At 40.4% G+C, this 22546-nt stretch overlaps 2 protein-coding genes across 2 annotated transcripts in view; one reads left to right on the top strand and one right to left on the bottom strand.

Annotated features, from left to right (window-relative positions):
* MTNR1A (melatonin receptor 1A) overlaps positions 1-2530 on the top strand; it is a 97784-nt gene extending 95254 nt beyond the window's left edge. Inside the window, exon 2 of the mRNA XM_050947910.1 lies at positions 1662-2530. Within this exon, the coding sequence (XP_050803867.1) occupies positions 1662-2530 (869 nt within the window). The remainder of the gene's footprint in view (positions 1-1661) is intronic.
* LOC127048294 (uncharacterized) overlaps positions 1-22546 on the bottom strand; it is a 991921-nt gene that overhangs the window by 532497 nt on the left and 436878 nt on the right. The window lies entirely within an intron of this gene.

Genomic DNA, 22546 nt, shown 5'->3' with positions numbered 1-22546 from the left:
GAGGGGGAGCCTTCAGAGGAGGAGGCAAAGCTGGAGCCAGGTGAGCTGGGGCTGGGGGCAAGGCAGGCAGGTAGCTGCTGGAGCTTTTGTTAAATTTAAAAGCCCTTTACAACCGGTTCTAAAAGGGTTTCTAAATTTAACAACTGGTTCCTGCGAACCGATGGAACCAGCTCCAGCTCACCAGTGACTGTATCTAGGTGGTGCAAAAGAACCCCCAGTTATTACTTCAGTCTGTGAAGACAAGCTGCCAGCAGGCTTGATCTCAGAAGCAAGGGTTTCAACTAAATTGGTTGAAAACGCTGGGGAAAGGACTTGGGCTAAGCTGTCTTGTAGGAAATAGGGGAATACTCTGTTAGTCGCTAGAAAACATGTTATGATTTTGTTTTATATGTAACCATTTGTTACCAACATTCTGACTATCACTTGAATTTCTGTTTGATAATAAACTTATCGTTTTCACTATATCTAAGTGTTGTGTGTTAAATAAAGTGGTGATACCGAGTGGAATTTTACAACCTGGTGTACACTATTCCTTAGGGATTAGCAGAACTAAGAGTTCCGTATGTGCTCAGTAGACCAGGGATTGAGCACTCTCGAGGGAAGATAGTCTCTCTAGTTGCAATAAGACCTCACATGTGACCTCCAGTGTATGATGTAAATGTCTTTTGAGAATAATAATCTTCATACTTGCAATATAGAAGTCAATCTACATGTTTATTTGCTAGTTTTAAAGATGCATGAGGATAAACTAGTTGAATATAAACTCATACATTTGTAAAGTACTTGAAGGATTATGAGGTGCTTGGATGCTACAGCAATGGATGCTATATTGGTACCTAAAATAGATTGATTCTGATTTACCTGCTTATTGCAGGCCCTATCCAAAGCCCATTAAAAAGTCAACAGTATCTTTTCAGCGACTTCTCTTTACTGCTGCATCTGCTTTGCTTACCTTTAGGTATAACAATCAGGAAGAAGGAGTAAGAGTATGTGGCATCAGTGTTCCATTTGGAAGCTCTTAAAACTGTCTTTGTTAGGATGAAAAATTAGATTTGGATTTTTTTTTTAGCATTTTAGAAACTCTTTACTTGAGAAATACCAGAAGGATGACTTCTCTAAATATTAATACATTTGCAATATTGTAGCTGGAGTCTTTACAATTTATTAAGGTAACATCATCCAAGAAAGGCTTGAGATACAAACAGGAAAACAGATTTAAGTTTCAGAAGTAGAAAAGGTTGGGGATAATTTAAGGAAAAGCAATGGAGTTAAATGTGAAAAGTGAATGAGAGTTTTAAATGGCACCATATTAGTCGTCATATTATTCATGCTCATTTTTCAAGAGACTATTTTAATAAGACATGAATTCTGGATCTGTGTGAGTAGGAGAACCCAAGTTAGTGACATTATAAACGTAGAATTTTTATGGTAACTAAACCCAATAAAACCTTTGTTTTAAAGGTACACCTTAGAATTGAACCATTTCCTCTTTAAAGAAAAATAAGTGTCTTATTTCTGATACATGAAAATAAAGTTTGGTGTTAATAGAAATTAGAGTTTTCCTCTGAGACTGGCTGTTAAAAAAATATGGAGAGAGACAAAGGAAGAAGGAACAAAAGAAAAAAGATAAATAAATATTTTTTTCCATATTTATTTTGCAGGAAATATATTTGTTGTAAGCTTGGCCATTGCAGACTTGGTAGTGGCGATCTACCCATACCCACTGGTCCTGACATCTGTATTTCATAATGGATGGAATCTGGGCTACCTCCACTGCCAAATTAGTGGTTTCCTGATGGGCCTAAGTGTTATTGGATCAATATTCAACATTACAGGCATTGCTATTAATCGATATTGCTACATCTGCCACAGCCTCAAGTATGACAAGCTGTATAGTGACAAGAATGCTCTGTGCTATGTCATTCTCATCTGGATCCTGACATTTGTTGCTATTGTTCCCAATCTGTTTGTTGGCTCTCTACAATATGATCCACGGATCTACTCGTGCACATTTGCACAATCTGTGAGCTCACCGTATACAATAGCAGTGGTGTTTTTTCATTTCATGCTTCCCATAGCCATAGTTACCTTCTGTTACTTGAGAATATGGATCCTTGTTATTCAGGTAAGGCGAAGGGTTAAACCTGACAACAAGCCCAGGCTGAAGCCACATGACTTTAGGAACTTTGTCACCATGTTTGTGGTATTTGTACTGTTTGCGATCTGCTGGGCTCCTTTGAACTTCATAGGCCTGGCTGTGGCTGTTGACCCAGACACAATAATCCCCAGGATTCCAGAGTGGTTGTTTGTATCCAGTTACTACATGGCATATTTCAACAGCTGCCTTAATGCCATCATATATGGACTCCTGAACCAGAATTTCAGAAGAGAATACAAGAGAATTATTGTCACAATTTGTACAGCAAAGGTTTTCTTTCAGGATAGTTCTAACGATGCAGCAGATAGGATGAAAACCAAACCCTCACCACTGATTACGAACAACAATCAAGTGAAGGTAGACTCTGTGTGAAAATGGGGCCCTCGCCATTGCCGATCTACAACATTCAAGCACTAGATCTGTTTTATTAGCCACACAGTTGAAGAGCTGTAGTGAAATACTAGTCCTATATGAAAGGTACTTGGACAATGTTCTGTGTACAGTATTTGTGAGCCAAAGTAACACAGCCTTGACATAAAGAGCCTCCTGTTATACAACATATCTTTCAAATAATGACTCACTTATATGCTTACGGTTTTACAGGGTTACAGACTTTTTTTAATTTTCTGTTTAACATAGATAACTGAAGATGAATTGGAACTGAACTGCCATAATAACTGTTTGAAAAAGCATCATCTACCCCCAGCTGGACTCCCTAAATTGCAAGGCAGGTTATGGTACTGATCCTGCCACCCTTAACAACTTCTGTTAAAGGAAAAATGGGAGCTATTCATTCCAGTGTAAGGGAATGTGAAAAGACGAGGGAGAATACTTGAAATTCTTCACTAAGAATCTCAGTCTATATATTTACGTTTTTGTCATAGTTTTGTGGCAAGTAAGCCTCACCACTCCTTTCAGGTAACTAAACAGCCCTTGTTGAGTTCTCCTAAAAAAAAGTTTTAAAGAGGAGGAAAAATATGCATGTCTGATTATCTAAAAAGCTACATAAGCCTATAGAACAACTAGGGCAGCATGGGGGGTAGCATGGAGCACACATGGGTTCAGCAGGAGCTCAAAGCACACAGGGTGATTTTGAAGTATGGGATCTTCTAACTTCCCTAATGTCCAGGAGAAATACAAATGGGAGAAGCCTGGAAGCCACCCAAAAGAAGAGAATCGGGGAGATATCCTCTGGAGGTAGCAGAGAGAAGTGCCTGTTGCTCCTCCATGACCATTCCATAGTATGTTTTTAGGAATTGCCAGACAGTGGGCCTCTCAGGAAGCCAAATGCACTTAAGAGGGGCATCTGAGAGGAATGGGAGTTTGGAGAAGGACGAGGCCTCTGTGGGGTCTGACCGCTTAGCTGAACTCTCAACCACATGAAGCCTGGAGGATTGAGATAATCATATCAAATTCCCTTACTGCTTTCCAAAATGAGCATGTTCTAAGCCCTGGAAGCCTCTAGAGCCCTGGCTGCTTCTCAAAATTGTCCAAAAAAGCTTATTGAAATGTTGGTATCTAAACACCTCATCTATAGTTGCCAGTGATGAAAATGGTATAAAAGCCTAGAGAGATTAACAGACCAGAATAATAGAGAAGAGGAAAGAAAAGGCACCGCTACCCTGTGGTAGAGGGACAAAGGAATAGATGGTTCCCAGTACTGGACCAGCTACCTCCTATGTGGCCTACCCATAGATGTGTTCCATGCATAGGCAAGAGATGAAGAGGGTAGGGAAGGGAGGAAGTGCAGCTAGGCAGGCCCTGGCCTTCTACAGTGAATCTCTACTTCCAGCGAACTCGTTTTTGTTTGTTTGTTTTTTTAATAAGAACAGGTTTCAGCTTTTTCAGTTAAGGGGCTGAGATCCTTTCAAACACTATGCAAGGACTGTTCTCTCCTTAACTCGCACTATCATTAAAAGGAATGATCCACTGAATTAGATCTGTAAAAGTTTCCGCTATTATAGCTTTCTAATCATTAGCCATCCTCTCCTGGCATATATTTACTTCCCACAATCACTGATGCTTGAGCTTTTCCAAGACAGTTCCAGCCATCCCTACAGGACTAAGAGGTTTTAATAGCTTATCAGCACATTGTTATTATATATTAAAATATACACTATATTGAAACTGGTTCATTAAAATAATGACATGAAACACTAGAAAAATATTTGGTTTTCAACAGATTAGATGTCTTTGAAAACATTAAATACACACTGTATTCTATAATTCCTTAACTGTAGATGACCTTAAAAGCATCTCATATATTTTGGGCATATATTTACTGTACAGTTGACCTAATATAAATTATGAGCTAAACAGAACATACATACTTGAAACCACACTAACATTTTGGCAACTGAATAGTTTCTTACCTTAAAAACAGGTGCCTCATGTTGTCCTTCACTCACTTCAGGCTTATAATGAACCTAACTAACAATGATGAAACATTTGCCAGATGAACAAGCCGCTCACTGCATTATCAAGGTGCTTGACTCATTTTTGTTTATATCCAAATCTGTAATGTAAAAACTGCTGTGTAAATAACCAGTTCTCTTCTATTGTGGTATCATAATATGATATGATTAACAGTATAAAGTATATCACAGCTTCCTTCAGTGATTTCATCCTTAGAGGATGCTTAGCTGTATAATGACATTGCTTATAGTGTGTAGTTATAGCACAATAATGAGGGAGGCAAGGCCACCCTATATTAGTCACATAAGAAATACACTATTTAAATTAATACAAAAAGTCTTGCCTTATTTAAAACAAATATTTTCACTTAAAACAATGTAATATTTTATGATTAATCTGATAAAGTAGCATAATGGTAGTTTCAGTAGCCTAACCATCGGTGAATTTAGTATTGTCAAGGATTTCTTCACTTGCCTATTTCAAACTGGAAGCTTACATGTTTATCATTTCTACACACATAAGCCTTGAAACAACCATTAGTCTGGGTTATCTGAGGAATTAAAATCCCTTTTCATTCACAAGTGCTAAAATATATTTTTGATTCTAATAAAAAACTCATTTGCTAAACACAATAAATCATATATTATACAAAAGGTCTATATTTTGGTGAGCAGGCCTGTAATTAAAATTGAGAACATTTTTCATTTCTGGTATTTTGAAATTAATTCTGGTATTAATTCTAAAACTACAGAAATTGTGTATGTTGGTGGTGATATGAGCTGCTAAATATAGCAATAATTTAAAAAGATTAATCTCTTGCTCTTTTGGGGGTATTGTTGGTTGTAGCTATTTGTTTGTCCTCAAATTAATGACCAGCTGGCTGGAAGTTTTAGGAAATTATTTCTGACCTCTTCAAATTTTTCTGCTTATTTTTTGACCATTCCATAGTAAGTTTTTAGGAATGGTTTGCGAAGTCATTCCCAACCAGTATCACATCCAAATGCAAAACGACTGCAAATTAAAACCAAAGTACCAATGTTTAGTTCCCTAGAATGATTTACGGACTGATCTTGTGAGGGGCTTGCAAACTGATGAACTGCTGGAAGTTGCTCAGCACCTCACAGAACTGGGCCATCTATAATCAATAGGTAATGTCTACAGCACCTTGGATGCTTCTTTCTCAGTAAAAATAGGACTAATATCTGGTAGTTGTGGGTTTACACAAACTGTCTTGTAACTGAACTGTACAAATGGATGAGCCCTGAGATATAAGTAAAGATATTTTTACCTTCAAAGTGATGAAATTCACCCCGTATAGAAAACCAGCATATGGCTGCTACACCACTTCATCCAATTAATCTGTATTTTGGAGGCTTAAGTGGTGCATAGGCCCTCTGAATATGGGTGATTTTCACTCTTTAAAGCCCCATTCCTGCAATGTAGTTGTAGGATCAAAGGTTAAATGAGTCTCAATTTGCCCTATGGAAATTCTTTTTTATGTGTGATCCTGGCTGTGCTAACAACCAATCTGTCACTGTGTGTCATCACATCCTGAATAACACTGTTGCAGTGTTTGGTACAGTCATTTTATTGGTGATGATTTTCGCAGAAAGCTTTAACACAAAAGTATAGCACTGTTTCCTTTTAACTAGCACAGAAATTAACACATTAATATAAGTTAGTGTTTATTATATATAAACAGTGATTGTTTGCAGCTATGTACATTCATTTTGAATAATTTATTTATAGTGCTCGTCACAATATTTCTTTCTACTCTGCTACTCGTGGAACAATACGGAAAAACAGCAAATAATGTGTTATTTTATATGGACATCAGAGCAACAAAGCTGTTTTTTGGTTTTTCTTTACCTTATGTTTCAGAAGGTTATCTTTCAATAATCTATTCTACTGTAATCAGTCTGTGTAGTAACAAATAACCCATCCTGCTACGACCAGTCTGTACTGCACCTTTGAATTGCTTTTTTAATTACTTTTGCAATGTTGTTGTTGATTACCTTCAAAAAGAATTGACACAAAGGAATTCATTGGTCCATTGAAACTGCACAGCAAACAACATAAATACAATAAGCACACACACACTCAGTGTAAAAAGCCTAGAACCCTAGCATTTAAAGTAGCTTGTTTCTAAACCAGTAGTAAGGCAAAATAACAGATATTCTCTAATCCCTTTCCAATATGTGCACTTTCTTTCTGTTTATAATGAATAATTCCCAGCACTTTAAAAGAATTAAGACTTGCTACTGTCTGTTTGCTGACTGAGGCTTTAGACTAGCTATGTGCCAGGTAATCGAAACTTGCATATCAATTCAGAACCTGTAGAAAAACAGTAGTTGTGGCCTCATATGCCATGTTCTGTAGTTTAAATTTTTGCCTAATTTAAATGAGAACCCCATTATGTGATTCAGTTTTTTTCAATTATAAGAAAAAGATCCTACCTCAATACCTTGTATGTTTCTGTGAAGTTCTAATTATATAACAAAGAGTGGAATTTGCCCACAGTATACACCTCTTAGATTCTATTCTAGAAGAAAGAGGAAAGGTGAAAGGAAGAGGTGCATAGGTTAAAACTGATCTGGGATTACTTTAATACACATTGGCCACACAAAACAGCCATATTACTGGATAGTGAACATAATATTTGATACATTATGTATAACATGCCTATAAACAAATTATTCCCATATATTAAACAATATTAAAGATAAAAGACTGGCTCCTCAACTAATGTAAATCAGCATAGTCCCACTGATGTATAGCAGCTGAGGATCTGGCAATATTTACTTTCATACATGTACAGGACACCTCTCATGCCATTACGCTAGCTACGTTTCTCTTAATTTTAAAGAGTCCTTCACTGTCAGCTATCCAGGTCTATCCCAAGGTTGTTGAGGAATGTGAAATTGCCTGCCAAATCTCTGCAAAATAAACCTCATCCAATGGAGTTGTCTATGTGATTTATTTTTCAAATAAAGTAAATATATTAACTCAATGGCTTGATTAAACTTCTACTATCTAGCCATGCTTCAATGTTCCTACATTGGTGAAATCCTACAAGCTTTTGGCAGATATCCAGAAAGTATCACCTTTATGTAACTCTATGGATGTATGGAAATTGACATTCCACACACACTTCCCCTTAGTGATGCCCCCATATGGGTGCTCAAGGATTGCATTTAATTACAAACACGTAAATGGATCCTGATCCTGAGAACTCTTTCTCAGACAAGCATTCTCATGAAAATGGAGTAAACTCATTGACTTCCGCAAGAACTACTTGTTTAACTGCTCCAGGATCAAGCCCTGGAATAGTAACCTAAATTACTGCTAAGAAGCCATAAGTTAGAAAGTGTGACAGAATACTGAATACCCGATGAAACATTGGAGAATTTGTTCAAGGATGGACAGCTATACTATCCTCAGGTGGACATTTGTATCCATGGTCAAGCGATACATCAAAATATGCATGTTTAAATCCAAAAGTCCAGTGTACAGCCCTTGGAAGAGAAGAATGATAGTTGCACTGATGATGTATATGCTCAAACTGAGCATTTGCTCCAACCCAGTACGTAGCTCATGCCATATTCCAGGATAATTCCTTCCCTCTCCCTTCAGAATTAACCCTTCTCTGATTTCATATTTCAAACCATAGCCCTTTATCCCCCAATTCTGAACATGCTGCCAACCTGTCTCCCCTCACCCACCTGTTTGCAGCCAATTCACTCTTTCACAAGCAGTGCTCTCAGCTGTGTGCCAGAATACCCCACCCCAATGTAACAACCAGTCCTTTATTTTAAGGGATGTCAGATGGGCCTCCACCCATATCTAATAAGGATAAGCATTTTATCAGATACAAATATATATATATATAGTTTAAGCAATAATCATGCAAAGGGTTCTACACTGTGATGCCAATGTATATTTTTTGTACCATGAATAAACCACCACGAGGTGCTGTTCCTTAAAAAGATGTGTCCTGTATTTTTCATACAGTTTGTTTTTATTTCCATGAAATGTAGGTGTTTACGCTGCTGCCCACCCCCAACTCTTCTTGTTCTGCAGTCACAATTCACCCTCCCCTGCTTCCTGGACTGAGGGAGGGAACAAACTCTCACTGAGGCCTTGTCTACATGGAAAGTTATTGCCTAGCATGCACTGAAACAGGAGTATTGAAAGCGCACTATGGAATGTTTAGCACACAGTAGAAAGGTCCACATGGCCAGTTAATGTGCAGAAAGCTCATGCACTGTAGATTCACAGCCTTGGCTTGCCATGTACAAACTCTCTGTGTAGACAAGCCATGAGAAAGCAAGCTGGGAGGTGGTGTTTGGTTCCCAATAGGGAGGTGCCTCACTTCAAATAGACAACACAACTCAGCCTACTCTCCTCCCTCCTCCCTAGCACAGCTACCTTAATCACCTCACTAATACTGGTTCCAACCAAAGGTCCATCTAGTCAGTATCTTCTCTCTGACATTAGTCACTACAAGCTGCAGAAGACAACCAACCTCTTTAATGACCAACTTCACAATAAAGTAGCTAGCGGAAGAATTTCCAGGCAAGGAATAATTTGCTTAATCTCCTGAAATATATAGGTTATAAATGGTTGTCCTGCCCAGTTAGTATTAAAAAATGTAGTCATTACAATTATTGTTCATATAAATGTCTATCTGCAGCCAGACCAATTTCCTATGGCTGAGTGTTTGGAACAGTTTAATGAACTTGATGATCCTTTGGGCAGTTTAATGAACCTCATTGTCCTAGTTCTGCTTTCAATTACACTGAATTTCATAACAGCTACGAAACCCAGACTTTGCCTGTTATGTGTCATTCTATGAGTACATACCTATTGATCAAGATTTTGTTGAACATTTATCTAATCATTAAATTGGTTGAAATTTGTGAAAATTTAAAAATAAATGGACTTTTTTCATAACTTCCTCATGTTGGAGAATGACACAAGATTTTAATTGAATGTTAATTCATGAATGTGTAACGTATTGAAAAAAAAATTCACATACAGTTTTTTCAATTGCTTTGATTATTCAGCCAACTCTGCTGTCATTACCTGGTTGTATGTAATTAATGGAAGAATAAAAGTGAATACTTACTTATGCACACCATTGCTTCATAGATTGTAAGCCCAGAACAGACCACTATAATCATCAAGGCTGACTTACTGTATAACACAGGCCACACAACTTCCTTGAATTAATTCCTGTTTGAAGCATACCTTCCAGAAAAAACATCCAATCTGGAATGTAAAATTGCCAGTGCTAAAGAATCCATCACAACCCTTGGTAAGTAGTTCCAATGGTTAATTACTCTCACTGTTAAAAAACATGCACCTTATTTGTAGCCTGACTTTGTGTAGTTCCAGCTTCCAGCCATTGGAAGCTATACCTTTGCTAGATTGAAGAGCCCATTATCAAATATTTGTTCCCTATATAGATACTTATAGATGGGGATCAAGTCACCCCTTACCCTTCTTTGAGGGTGTGATGCTCAGCTCAAGTAGACATACTCATGTTTGTCATTATGCTAGTGTGCTAAAAATAGTAGTGTAGCTGTGGTAGCACAGGCAAGGTGAGCTGCAGCATGGGCTAGCCACCCTGAGTACAGTCCTACAGGGGTCTGGGAGTGTTTGTACTCAGGGCAGCTAGCCGATGCTGCCATTTGTTGAAATGGTGCCAAATTATTATGAATTGCTGTTAGAAGGTTTTGGGAGCAAGAGTCTCTTAGCATTAGGTAAATGGAGTGGAATACTACTGGAGGTGCTGAAACTGCACTGGAATGGTGAACAATGGCTCGATGGGCATGTGTGTTTTAATCCCAATTTTTTTTGGAATATATCAGCAGAGAACCTGCTCACAAAGTAAAGAATATGTAAGATCATGTGAGCAGTAGGCTTGGTGGCATGGCTCAAAATGACCCTTTTTGAATAAACTCACACTAAGAGCTTGAGTGAATGATTTGTGAGAGGGTAGACTATGGATGAGCTTTGGTCTGTCTGTGTGTTTGCTTTGCAGTCCCTTCCAAAATTATGAAGAAAACCAGTAATAAATGCCTACAAGGCATATTTCTGGAACATGTGATTCCTTTGAGAACAAAAGGGTATATAAATGCTAAGCAAAGTAAATGAAATCAGATCAACTCCCCAATTAATATCCAAAGAGGTTTGAGTCTGTGAGACGGAAGTCACCAGGGTAACTGAGACCCTGCCTCAAGGGATCTTAGACTCAGAGGTCATCTGCTTTGAGGGACAGACCCTGCTTTGAGGGACAGACCAAGTGCCTTAGAGGGGAAAGAAAAGCAGTCTCCATCTAGAGCTGGTAGATATATCTGCTTTGTTTGCCAATCAGGATACTGTGTAAGGCAACATAATTACTGAGGGTTTAATGCTTGGGAAACTGAGGTTTATGGAAAAGAATGCACACTGTGACTTTAACTGACTGTGTGATTCCCTCTCAAATAAATGACTGTGCATGAAGCATACTGGTTTCCAGATTCTCACTGGTACTGGTAAACCACTGCCCAACTGTGGGCCGTTAAAAGATCCATTTCAACACCATTCACTGCTGCCTGTGCTACCATGGCTAAACTACTATTTTTAGTGCGTTAGTGCCATCAGAACTAGTTGCAAGTATGTCTACTCAAGCTGGGAATCACACCCCCAGCTCCAACTGTAGGTGTAGCCTATGCCTGCACATTTTGGCCACAGCATTGCACTGGGAGCTCATGTTTACTAATTACCTCCATAACGCCCCAAGTTTGAAAAATGAATTTATCAATAGGTTTAGCCATCTCTCTCAAACTACCAGACAACTGAATGTAGAACTTTTAGAAATGTAAGATTAAGCTAAAAATTAGGAGTACAAAAGCAGGTGTTTCTAAATGCAGAGGATGAAATTTCACAAATTCCAGCCTGATCCTATGAGCTGATCCATGTAGTGGACACTTATTACTGTGCCGGGTCCTATAACAGTCAATGGAACTCCATACAGGTGCCCTGGCCATACTTCAGAGTATCAGGGTCTAAGTAAAATTTCTCTCATCCTAGTACAAGGCAATAAGAAAAAAAATCAAGAGAACACCAACTCTTTGTGAAGGGAAGGGATTTTGAACCCAAGATGTGTAATTACACTCTCTTACACAATATAGCTGAGGTATTAAAAACATACTTTCCTGCATTTCTATCACTGACATGAAACACCATGTTCCCAATGATCATGGTTTTATTGGGAATCTGGCAACATCTGTTGTTCTTCAGTCACAGATCCTGGAGTCCAGTGGCTAGATGAGCAACTCAGCTTTTATTTAAAACAAAAATCATGTTTCTGGCCCTCGTTGTTGCAGAGTAAAGCTTGAAAATGTGACCACAGTGTCACCATTTGGAAATCAGAAGACAAGCAAAAAGAAACCCTCCAATTTTTTAATCATTATTTTGGGTGCCTGACTCATTTTTGAATGCTTGGAGTTGGCAATGCTGGAAACCATCAAGAAACCCAAGGCCTTAAAATATTAAATTTATTTTGTTGTTGTGCGCATAAAGATGGAAACAACAGAATCAAGCATTTAGCAATGTTTTAACAGTATTTAAACACTGAAAAAAATGTCTCCAGTTTGCACGGATGAAGTTGATCAAATTCAGTCAATTTCAGCTACCGAGAATCGCTGTTCTAGTGCCACAAAAACCTTGAAGACATATCAGTGGGAGAAACAGGATTAATGAATATAACGGGGAAAGAAATAGCAGGTGCTGATCTTGTATTCTTTATACAAGGAAAAAAGGCTCAAGCCCAATGATTGTCAGTTTTGAAGCACTGTGTTTATAAATATTTTAATAACTAACTACTATAACTTAAAAATATAGTACCCATAAAGTTACACTAATGCAGGCTCCTCCATTGAGACATTTTTCATATCCTATTTTTATACATATATCCTCATCCTCCATTAAAAGAATGTTAAGGCTGCAAAGTCAAACATGCCAAAGTTAGGAAATGCAAGAATTACGGTAGCCCAGGGCAACCTCAATTCATCCCCTTATATGTGTGCAGTATGAGACAATCTTTAATTAAATGACTGCATATTATTTTTTCCATAGACCTCTGCTTTACTTAGGGCATAGAATGTATGGAGCTCACTTAATGAGCAGCTATTCAATATTTTGTGTTCTCCTCATTGTTCAATGTATGACCCTAGGGCTTATTTACTGCACATTAGTCAAACTCCTGCACACAATTCAAACCTTGCTTTGAAGTCAGAATTATTAATGTACCATGGGCTTGTCAATGGCACCCATCATTACAGTAGCTCAGTACTACACAAACATGAATTTATTTCCACAATGCTCTTGTGAAGTGGGGATGGGGAGAGAAGATGAGTCACAGAGAGATTAAGGTTAAAAAAAATATCCACCAATATTGAGACACCTATTATCTGATTTTCCAGAGCATTTAGTATTATATAGCACTCTGTATATTCAAGAGCCAGCTCCCTTTGATTTCAGTCACAGAGATGAATGTTCAGTACGTCTGCAAATCAGACCCCCAGGGACCCAGAAAATGAGGAACACAAAATCAGTAATCATCTGTAAAACATTTGGTTTAGGCAAATTGACTAGCATCACATAGCAACTCTGTGGCAGAGGCTGCAACAGAGTCCAGTTCTCATGAGCAGTGCTCAACTGCCTTAAGATTGAGCCCATCCTTTTTTTCCTTTCAGTCCCCTGCCTCATTCACTAAACACCTTCCAACTTCTGCAAAAGAGAAAGCAGAGTCTCCGCCTTCCCTATTCAATCCTGATTCATCACCAGAGCAAGTCCGTCCTATGCTCTGAATCAGGATGGGGTCCAGCTGAAAAAAAATTGTTTGTGATCCTGAGACTAAAGAGTGTAGCATAATGCATACTCATTAGGGAACTAAGGTTGCACAGGCAACTTTAATTCTGGCATTTAGCATCTTTTGAGTGCTTGGCCTCGCAATGTATGGTCATTTAAAACAGGTTTTGTTTTTGTGCATAAATTTCTTAGATTTTTTTTTAAAAAGTGAAAAAAACCAAATGTTCTGTCATGTGTCATCATATTGGCACCTACATGAGTCATAAGCAGGGATGATCCACAGACCTCTGCGACGGGAGCTAAGGCAATAACTGATAACAATAGTAGTAGGTCATCCTCTCTGTGAATCAGCACTACAGAAAGGTGGGACACCTTGCTAGTGTGTTTAACAAGTATTTGCTGGCAGCAGAGGAATGTGCTGCAGTGGACACAAACTCCACTGCCTTTTTCCCCAGGCATGACCCCTTCTGCTCCTCCCCTGCAACCTGTCCCTACCCTTGGCTCCTCATCCCAATCCTATTCTCCTTTAGCCAGTTTCAGTCTTGTGACCCGAATCCCAGTGGGAGCCAGCTCAGGTCACTGAACTGCAAAGACTGGGGCAGACAATCCCCAAAGCTGGTGGATATTTCAATACTTAAATTTACCAAGCCAGCACAAAACTATTTCTTTATTACCTCATTGGTTGCCCAGAAGCCAACAACACAATTCCCTTAAAGTAACCCAGCCTCAGGCCTCCATCGAGGTACCCATGTCAAATATAATGAAGATTTCTGAAAATCTTATTTCAGCATATAAAAGAAAAAAGATTCTACCAATCCCAAAGGATCGGACACATTACCTCCCAGGTTATTGAATATTCCAGATACACACTTACAGCTAATTTTTATTAACTAAAATTTATTTAAAAAGAAAATAGAGAGTATAAGTTAAAAATCAATATACATACAGACATGAGTTTAATTCTTGAGGTTCAGATTCATGGCAGAGATGGTGAGCTTTGTAGTTGCATATTCAGGGTATACCAGCTTACCTGGGATCTCTATCTTGCGACTCAAACTTTCCCTGATTAAGCTTAAGTAGTTCTGAGATGACAGGATCAGGATCCAAGGATATTTTATACAATTTGAAGCCTTCTTTGACAGGCCAACGTCCCTTGGCTTACAATAGTTAATCAGAGAGACTTTGAAGTAGGTTCATCACCAGTAATTAGCTACACAAATTAACATAAGGCAATTGCCTGTTTTTTACCATTTGCAAATTATCAGCTATATACATTTCAAAGAGATAAATACAGTGATATCCTGTATTTACAGTTCATTTCAATGCTAGGATGTTCTTTTGATTATTGAATTATCAGAATACAGCATAGACAGGGACTGTTGGTTACATTGTTGACCACTACCCATATATATGTAAATATACAAAAACACAAGCATTATCTCCCCATAGGTCTTTAAGGGTTGAATTGGAGTCATTTATCCTGCAGGACACTTAGCCCTTTCTGGCCATGCATCACAAGTCTCCACTCCTCAGCTTCTCTTCCTAGTCCCAGTCTCTTTGTCCAGCCAGTCCTTGTCTTACTACTCCAGACTGCCCAGCTCAGTGTTCCACGCCTCGCACAGTCCCAGTCTCCTTGCCCAGCCATGTCCATTCCCCTACCTCACAGCTTCTTCTCTGCAGGCTCTTTGCCTTGCCAGACCCAGTCCTCCACTCCCATTTTCTTATGCTCTCTCTCTTTTTACCAGATTTGCCCATTAGTTTGGGTATGCTGATTTATTAGGGTTACTCTTCTGGGGTGGGGAGTTCTGTAATTCTATCAATATACTGCTTGTGTCGCTTGTGTTCTCATGTGGAGCTCTACTTGTCCCTGCTGTAAGTTACCTGCCAATGGAGCTATCCTGCAGGACCTAGGTTCCCCAGGGCTGGGTTCTTCCAGCCCCAGAATCAGATTAACTCGCACAATTTAACAGAGCATCTCTGAGAGGACCGGGTTAATCAGCACTCCCAAGCTGACCCTCCTTATATGTCCCTGGACTCAGTAGTCTGGGTCGAGCAGCATTTCCAAGCTGTCACCCTCATATGCCCTTGGACTCAGCAGGCTGGGTCGAACAACACCTCCCAAGCTGTCACCTGCATATGCCATGTGCACTGCACCCTAATAGAGTACGCCTGAGCAGGCTGGGTCAAGCTGCACGTTCAATCTGCCACCCTCATATGTCTCAGGTTCAGCATGCCCCTATCCCCACTTTCCAGCTACAATTGTTCTCATAGTAAACTTGATGAACAAACCCCACAGGATTTTTGGGCACTGCAGGGATGTTTAGCTTAGGTATAAGAAGCATTGCTGCAGAGCGAATGGGGAGCCAAAAAACACCAAAGAGGAGGAGAAGGAGAGAGAAAGAAGGAACCAGCTTAAGCATGAAAGTTATTTATTGCCAGGTAATAACCATGCAAGGGGAGCCAAACAAACAAAACAGTTATAATATCAGATCTAACTTAAATTTGATTATAAAAATCAGGTTTAGAAAACTATAACAACTGATCACACAAGTCAGGGTCAGAAGGCTATACCGAGAGAAAGCGAGCACTGGGTTCTCACCACTCTTGAATCAATTGATGGAGGTGGTAGCTGAGAGTGCTGGAGACAGGCAGACCCCCCAGCACAGATCAGTCAGGAGAAGATGAAATCCCAGTGGAACTGATGCAGATTTTGGATCCAGGCATCAGAGCACTTATGTGAGCATGGGTAGGGGGGTTTGTAGGGAAAGAACAATGGTTCAAGGGAGAACACTAGATTTGTTTATGGGTAAACTGTTGGCTCAAGGGAGTACACCAAAGTTGTTTTGTCAAGGCAAGACAATAGGAACTGATTATTCCTGGCTATGGGCTTGTTCCTTTGAGGGAGCTCACAATGCAATTAGGCAGTTTCAGTATTTTGGATACCAATAAAGGATTTTTTACTAGAATTGGTCCAACTACTGAGCTTGGTGTGTGCAGGAGAGGGTTCATTAACATCTGGAGCAGAGATTCCCCATCATGCAGTGCTTTCCTGGTCTCGGAATTCAATGTGGTTCTTGCCTTGGAATCTCTGTTCTCCACTCTGTACTAATGGAGATGCCCCCCTGTCCCATCTTCGATGCAAATGAGGCTAGGGGAGTTTCCTTAATCTTGTCACCCTTGTCCGAGGGGGGTTAGGTGTGTCTCCCACTGCTTTTGCATTGCTTTTTGTAAGTCTTTCTTCTGATTGGCTTTGGTTCAAGGAGAGGCTGCGGGAGTGGGGGAGTGGCAAGGAGGTCTTTTGCGAGTCAGAAAGGCTGAGTACGGCATCCTGGTTCCCCAAGAACACAGAGTTGATAGGTAACACTCATATCCCCTTTCTGGCTTCCAGTCTCCCCACAACCTCATCCCCCTGGCCGTCAGTCCAAAATCTCCCTCCCTCGTCTCTTTATCCAATCTCCCTATCCCTTGTCCCCCACCCTCAATGCTCCTTGCCTAGACAGTCCTTCACCCCAAGCTCCCAATCCCAAATTTTCCTCTCTGCCCAGCCAGACTTTGCTCCCAGTTTCTGCCTTCCTGGCTGCTTATTCCAATCTACTGCTCCTTCCCATCCCCCAAGGTTCAAGTCTTGTGCCCTCTGCAATCATATCAGGCAACTCTCTCATGCATATGGGGAAGCCCCAGCAGGAAGCCACTGAGTGCACAGGAGAAACAGTTTCTATCCTATTTGCACAAGTGCCTGGGCCCAGACTTGGACCTAGTACATTCCACAGCAGTCCAGAGCTGCTTCCCAGGCTGGAGTACATCCAGTGCTGATAGAATCTTAAGCAAAGTTAGCAGCTAAATTTCAGACATCTGTACTGAATACGTGTGGACTGTGATTTTTCAATTTGGCCACTTTTATACAGAGTTCATAGAGGGAAGGCAAAAGCCACATCCCTGACCCAGAGGCCACCCACCTCCCAAGTTTTGAGTCCCTGATCCAAAAACATAAAGAAAAGGTCACCAGAAATTGTTAACCTGGGCAAAACAACGTATTTCTCCCTAACCTTGTTCTTGCAAATGGCTGAACTATTTTGGTCAAAATTTTCCAAAAACAAATTCAGCCTGGTCAGGAGACGTGGAAGCTCCCTAAAAGTGGGAGGGGCATTTCCCTCCAACCCCCAAGCCTACCCCATACTGCCCATTCTCCTTGAGGCGCTGCCCTTTCTCCCCAAGGCCCCATCCCTGATTACTCTTCTCCAACACCTGGTCACTCATCTTTATGGCCGGTAAAAAGAGATGGGGTCATGGCCCCCCTGGTTCCCTTTGTTCTGGTGCCCCTGCCCCTGGTATGGAAAATATCAGCCCAAACTTTTTAGCCAAACTTAAGGTATAACCAATTGAAAACAGTGTCTTCTAGTAGGAAGTTCAGGCAAACTTATTATTAGGTGTTGCTACCAACCCCACTTACTATATATTTGATCTAATAAAGGCAGAATCTGAGAATAAATACATGCTGTTCTTTCAATCTTATTAGCTAACCAACATGAAATCAAATCCAACTGAACAGTACATCAGAAATATTTTAGCAAATTCTGCATTTTCAGTTTAAGGATTTGATCCTGCAAACCTTACTCATGAAAGTAGTCCTTAATGCATGCAATTACTGTTCATGTGAATAAAAGCTGTAAGTGTGCACCCCGGAGTAATTAAACTTCACTAAAATGTTCAATTTTAGATGGTAAAAAAGTGCTTTCATAATTGCTGTTATTTAAAGAGGCAGACACGTCAATTGAACGCTGTTCTGAACTACAGGGTAAAATATTCTGGGAAGCAGAAAAAGCCAGCCAGATTAAATTTAAATTAACCCTGGTGAATGTTGATAAATACAGAGTACATAAAGGACCAAAGCAGCACTGGTATGGCTCTTTTAGGCACGCACACACACATGCACACGCACAGTATCTCCTTGCTTGCTGCCCTATTGAAAATAGCCCTTCCCTTGGAGTACAACTCTGATGTGTTGGGCATGGAAGGGGTCACTGATGATCATTGTTCAGATAGTGAGTATCAAAGGAATTAGAGATAGACACTTACATGTCAGCATTTCTAAATGAAAAGATTACATTATTTCAACATTTTACACTGCTTTCATCATTGAAGTCCAAATGCAAATAAATTCCATCATCATCATAAGCAGAGTTATTAATTTGAAAATACTGGGAAAAGTTTAGCATGATATTCATTGTTATGGGCCCAGTTCTGCGCCCATTGAAGTCAAAAGCAAAATTCCCAGAAGTAGGGTCAGATCCATGGTTGAGTGGATGAAAACAGGAGGTGAGAGCCTGGCAAACAGGGTTTTCTTAGAAGATTTTAGTTTTGTATTTCTAAAACATGTAACAGTTTGATTTGAGTTGATGAGCTGTTTATTGCCTGGACATTGCCATGAGTCCTCTGAGAATTGCCTCAGTGGGACATCGGCCTTTATGAATTTATTTTAATAAATAATTTGAAAAATCTCTTTAAAATAGTGCTTTCTACACCTGCCCTATCATCATTTCCCCAGTCAAATTTAAACTGTGTTGTCTGAGAGTAATAAGGAAGTTCTAGGGGAAATGAATATTTCCACATTAGGTGGAAAATATAGTAGCTATTTTAAAACAGGCTTCTAGATATGTCCTGAAAAATAAGCCACATGTTTCAATTTCAAATAAACACAGTATGTGAAATTATAGACTATCATATTCAGTCTGTGAATCATTCTTACCACACATTATGTTAAAACGATCATTCATCTTGCAGTATTTCTTTAATCAGAGTAGAAACACCCTTTAAAAAAAAATAAGGACAAAAGAATCCTGACACTGGTATTGGCCCATTACTACAAGGAAACGGTAGAATTATCAATAATGTAGAAAAAGCAGAAGTGTTCAATAAATATTTATGTTATGTATTTGGGGAAAACAGATGATATAGTCTCATCATATGGTAAGAACACCATTCTTTTCATTCCACTAGTATGCCTGGGGAATGTTAAACAGAAGCTACTAAAGTCAGACGTTTTTAAGTCAGCAGTTCCAGATAAACTACATCCAAGAGTTTTGAAACAGCTGGCTAAGGAGCTGACTGGAATATTAATGTTCATTTTTAATAAGTCTTGGAGCACTGGGGAACTTCCAGCAAGACTGAAAGAAAGCTCATGTTACACCAATTTTTAGAAAGGGTAAACGGGATGAGCTGAATAATTATTGGGCTGTCATTCTGACATTGATCAGTGGCATGATAAGGGAGTGGTTGATTCGGGACTCAATAAAGAATTAAAGGGGCATAATATAACTCATGCAAATCAATGTGGATTTATGGAAAATAGATCTTGTTAAACTAACTAGATATGTTTTTGATTAGATTACAAGTTTGGTTGATAAAGATAATAGTATTAATGTAATATATTTAGATTTCTGTAAGACATTTGACTTAATACTGAGAGAAAGAGAGACAGAGAGAAAGAAACTATAGAGATATAAAATTAACATGGCACATATTAAATGGATTAAAATATCCTAACTGATGTAACTCTATATGCAGTGGAACTGGGTTGTTGATTGACTCCCTCACTTCACAGGAATCTCTCAAGGAAATACTGGGCAATCCATTTTGTAGAGATGTTTTGTTTCCTGCCCCATTAAGGGTAACTTTCCCATGCCACCATGCTGTCACTGGGAGAGGACCATTGCTGTACACAGGTGAACCACTTAAGGGCCAGGGCAGAAGCCGCAGTCTTGGAGAAGACCCTCCGTTGATTCCCTGCTCACCCTCAGCAGCGAGATATCTTCCAGAATGATCACATCCTGTGGAAAATGTAGGGACAGGAATGATTATCAGGACCCCCCTACAGTGCTGGCTCTCCCCAAGAGCCACGTGCCCAGTGTACACTGGGGTCCAGGAACACTGATTTCCTCTGCCCCTGCAGTTATTCACCATTTTGGGGGTCTTGTGGCTCGTGTGTGTTTGTCTGGTTTCGGCCAGTTAGTGACAGGTATGTGAATAGTGGCTGTGTTTTAAATCACTGAATCAGTGTTCTATGTGTTGCAAACAATACTGCTTCTGTAAAATGCTGTGTTTTGGCTTCACAGAGATGACCTTCGGAGCCCAAACTCCCTCTTTGTTACGGTCGGCTGAACAGAATTAGAAAGCAGCCATGAAGAACTAAAGAGGACTTTCTTGTGAGGTCATGATGCACCCTGCAGCCAAAAAACAAGAATGGAAGGACAGTGAGAAAAGGGACTGAAAGGAGAACGCGGTGCACCAGAATGAGGGCACGGAGCAGCTCTTAAAAGTGTTATGGAGTGCCAAGTGGACACTGGTATTGTAGAACTGGAAATTGAGGAGCTCCGCTCCCTCCCTCCCCTGCAGCCACTGTTGCAAAAAACTCTTTCCATGCACCCCCAAGACACCACCACCACCACCACCCTCTTATAAATCTCCTTGCTCCAGTCTGTATCCATGGCATTTCACTCCTCCCCCTTCCAATTAATGTACTTGGTGGCTAGGTGGTCTGGTGCCAGAATTGGAATATTTGTGTCATCTATCACCCCTCTGCAGTTAGAGAAGCCCATCTGTGCAAAGCCATCCACGTCTTGGACATTGCCCAGAATCATGGTCTTTTGGAGCAGGATGCCATTAATGATCCTGCACATTTCCGTCAACATGAGCTGAATGGTCAACTTTCCCGCTCCAAACTGGTTAGCAACCAATTGGTAACAGTGTGGAGTAGCCAGCTTCCACAATGCAATGGCCACACGCTTCTCCAGCGGCGGGGCAGCTCTCATTCTTGTGTCCTTGAGCCACAGGGCTGGGGCTAGTTCATCACACAGTCCCATGAACGTGGCTGTCCTCATCCAAAAGTTCTGCAGCCACTGCTTGTCATCCCAGATGTGCATGACGATGTGATCCCACCACTCAGTGCTGGTTTCCCCAAGCCCAAAAGCGGCATTCCACTGTGGTCAGTGAATGCCACAAGCAATTTCATGTCGTAGCTACTACGCATAGTGAGATCAATATCACATTCCTCTTGCCTTTGTAGTTTAAGGAATAACTCCACTGCCACTCGTGATGTTTTAGTCAGAGCGAGCAGCATATTTGTCCATGTTTGAGATCCATTTTGGTAGTCTGAAGAGACGGAGTGCACAGTACACAAACCATTGAAAGATGGCACCAAATGCGGACAGAAGCACAGGGATTGCTGCGATGCGAAGCAATGCATCATGGGGCATTGGGACAGGACCCAGGATGCCCTGCGACCCCCTTCACCTTCCCACAACTCTTAGCAGCAGAAGAGGAAGAGGTGCTCTGTGGGATAGCTGTCCAGAGTGCACTGCTCCAAATACCACTGCAAGTGCCGCTAGTGTGAACACACTATTGTGCAGGCAGCTGACAGCGTGAACACACAACAGCAGTTTCTCTTCAGTACTCTCTGAGCAGCGCTGTAACTGCTAGCACTGTAACTCTGACAGTGTAGACATATCCCCAGTGTGACACTGTGGCCAAAAGAGCTAATGTGATTCTGGGACGAATAAAAAAGGGGAATCTCAAGTAGGAGTGGAGAGGTTATTTTACCTCTGTACTTGGCACTGGTGCCACCACTGCTGGGATACTGTATTAAGTTCTGGTGCCCACAATTCAAGAAGGATGTTGATAAATGGAAGAGAGTTCAGAGAAGACCCACAAGAGGAACAAGCGGGTAGTCTAGAGCAACTGAGGCATATGTGCAGTGAGGCTGCTGCCAGCAGAGCCCAGTCGAGCTGAAGGCTTGGCTTCGCTATATATTTTGGTTGAATTTTAGTATAGAATCTTATGCCTCAGAAAGGACAGGACTACATAATGTGGTCTGGAAAGAGGACCAGGGCATTCTTACAGTTGGAATAGGCCAAATACGTGTGGGAAACTGAGGCAAAAGTTGCTTCATCACTGCATCTGGCTGCAAGGGGGTGTTCTGGAGCAACATCTTTGCCACTACACTATTTCATTACAATGCAAAGTTAAATTTCTCCAGAGAAATTTCTCCAGCAGCCTCCCAAGAAACCAATTTTTCTATTGAAAAGTTCATCCTATTTACCCAGCTAAACAGTAATTCTT

The sequence above is a fragment of the Gopherus flavomarginatus genome, chromosome 3 (genome assembly GCF_025201925.1).
Source record: "Gopherus flavomarginatus isolate rGopFla2 chromosome 3, rGopFla2.mat.asm, whole genome shotgun sequence".
Classification (NCBI taxonomy): Eukaryota; Metazoa; Chordata; order Testudines; family Testudinidae; genus Gopherus; species Gopherus flavomarginatus.
This window is presented reverse-complemented; position numbering and strand designations above follow the sequence as displayed.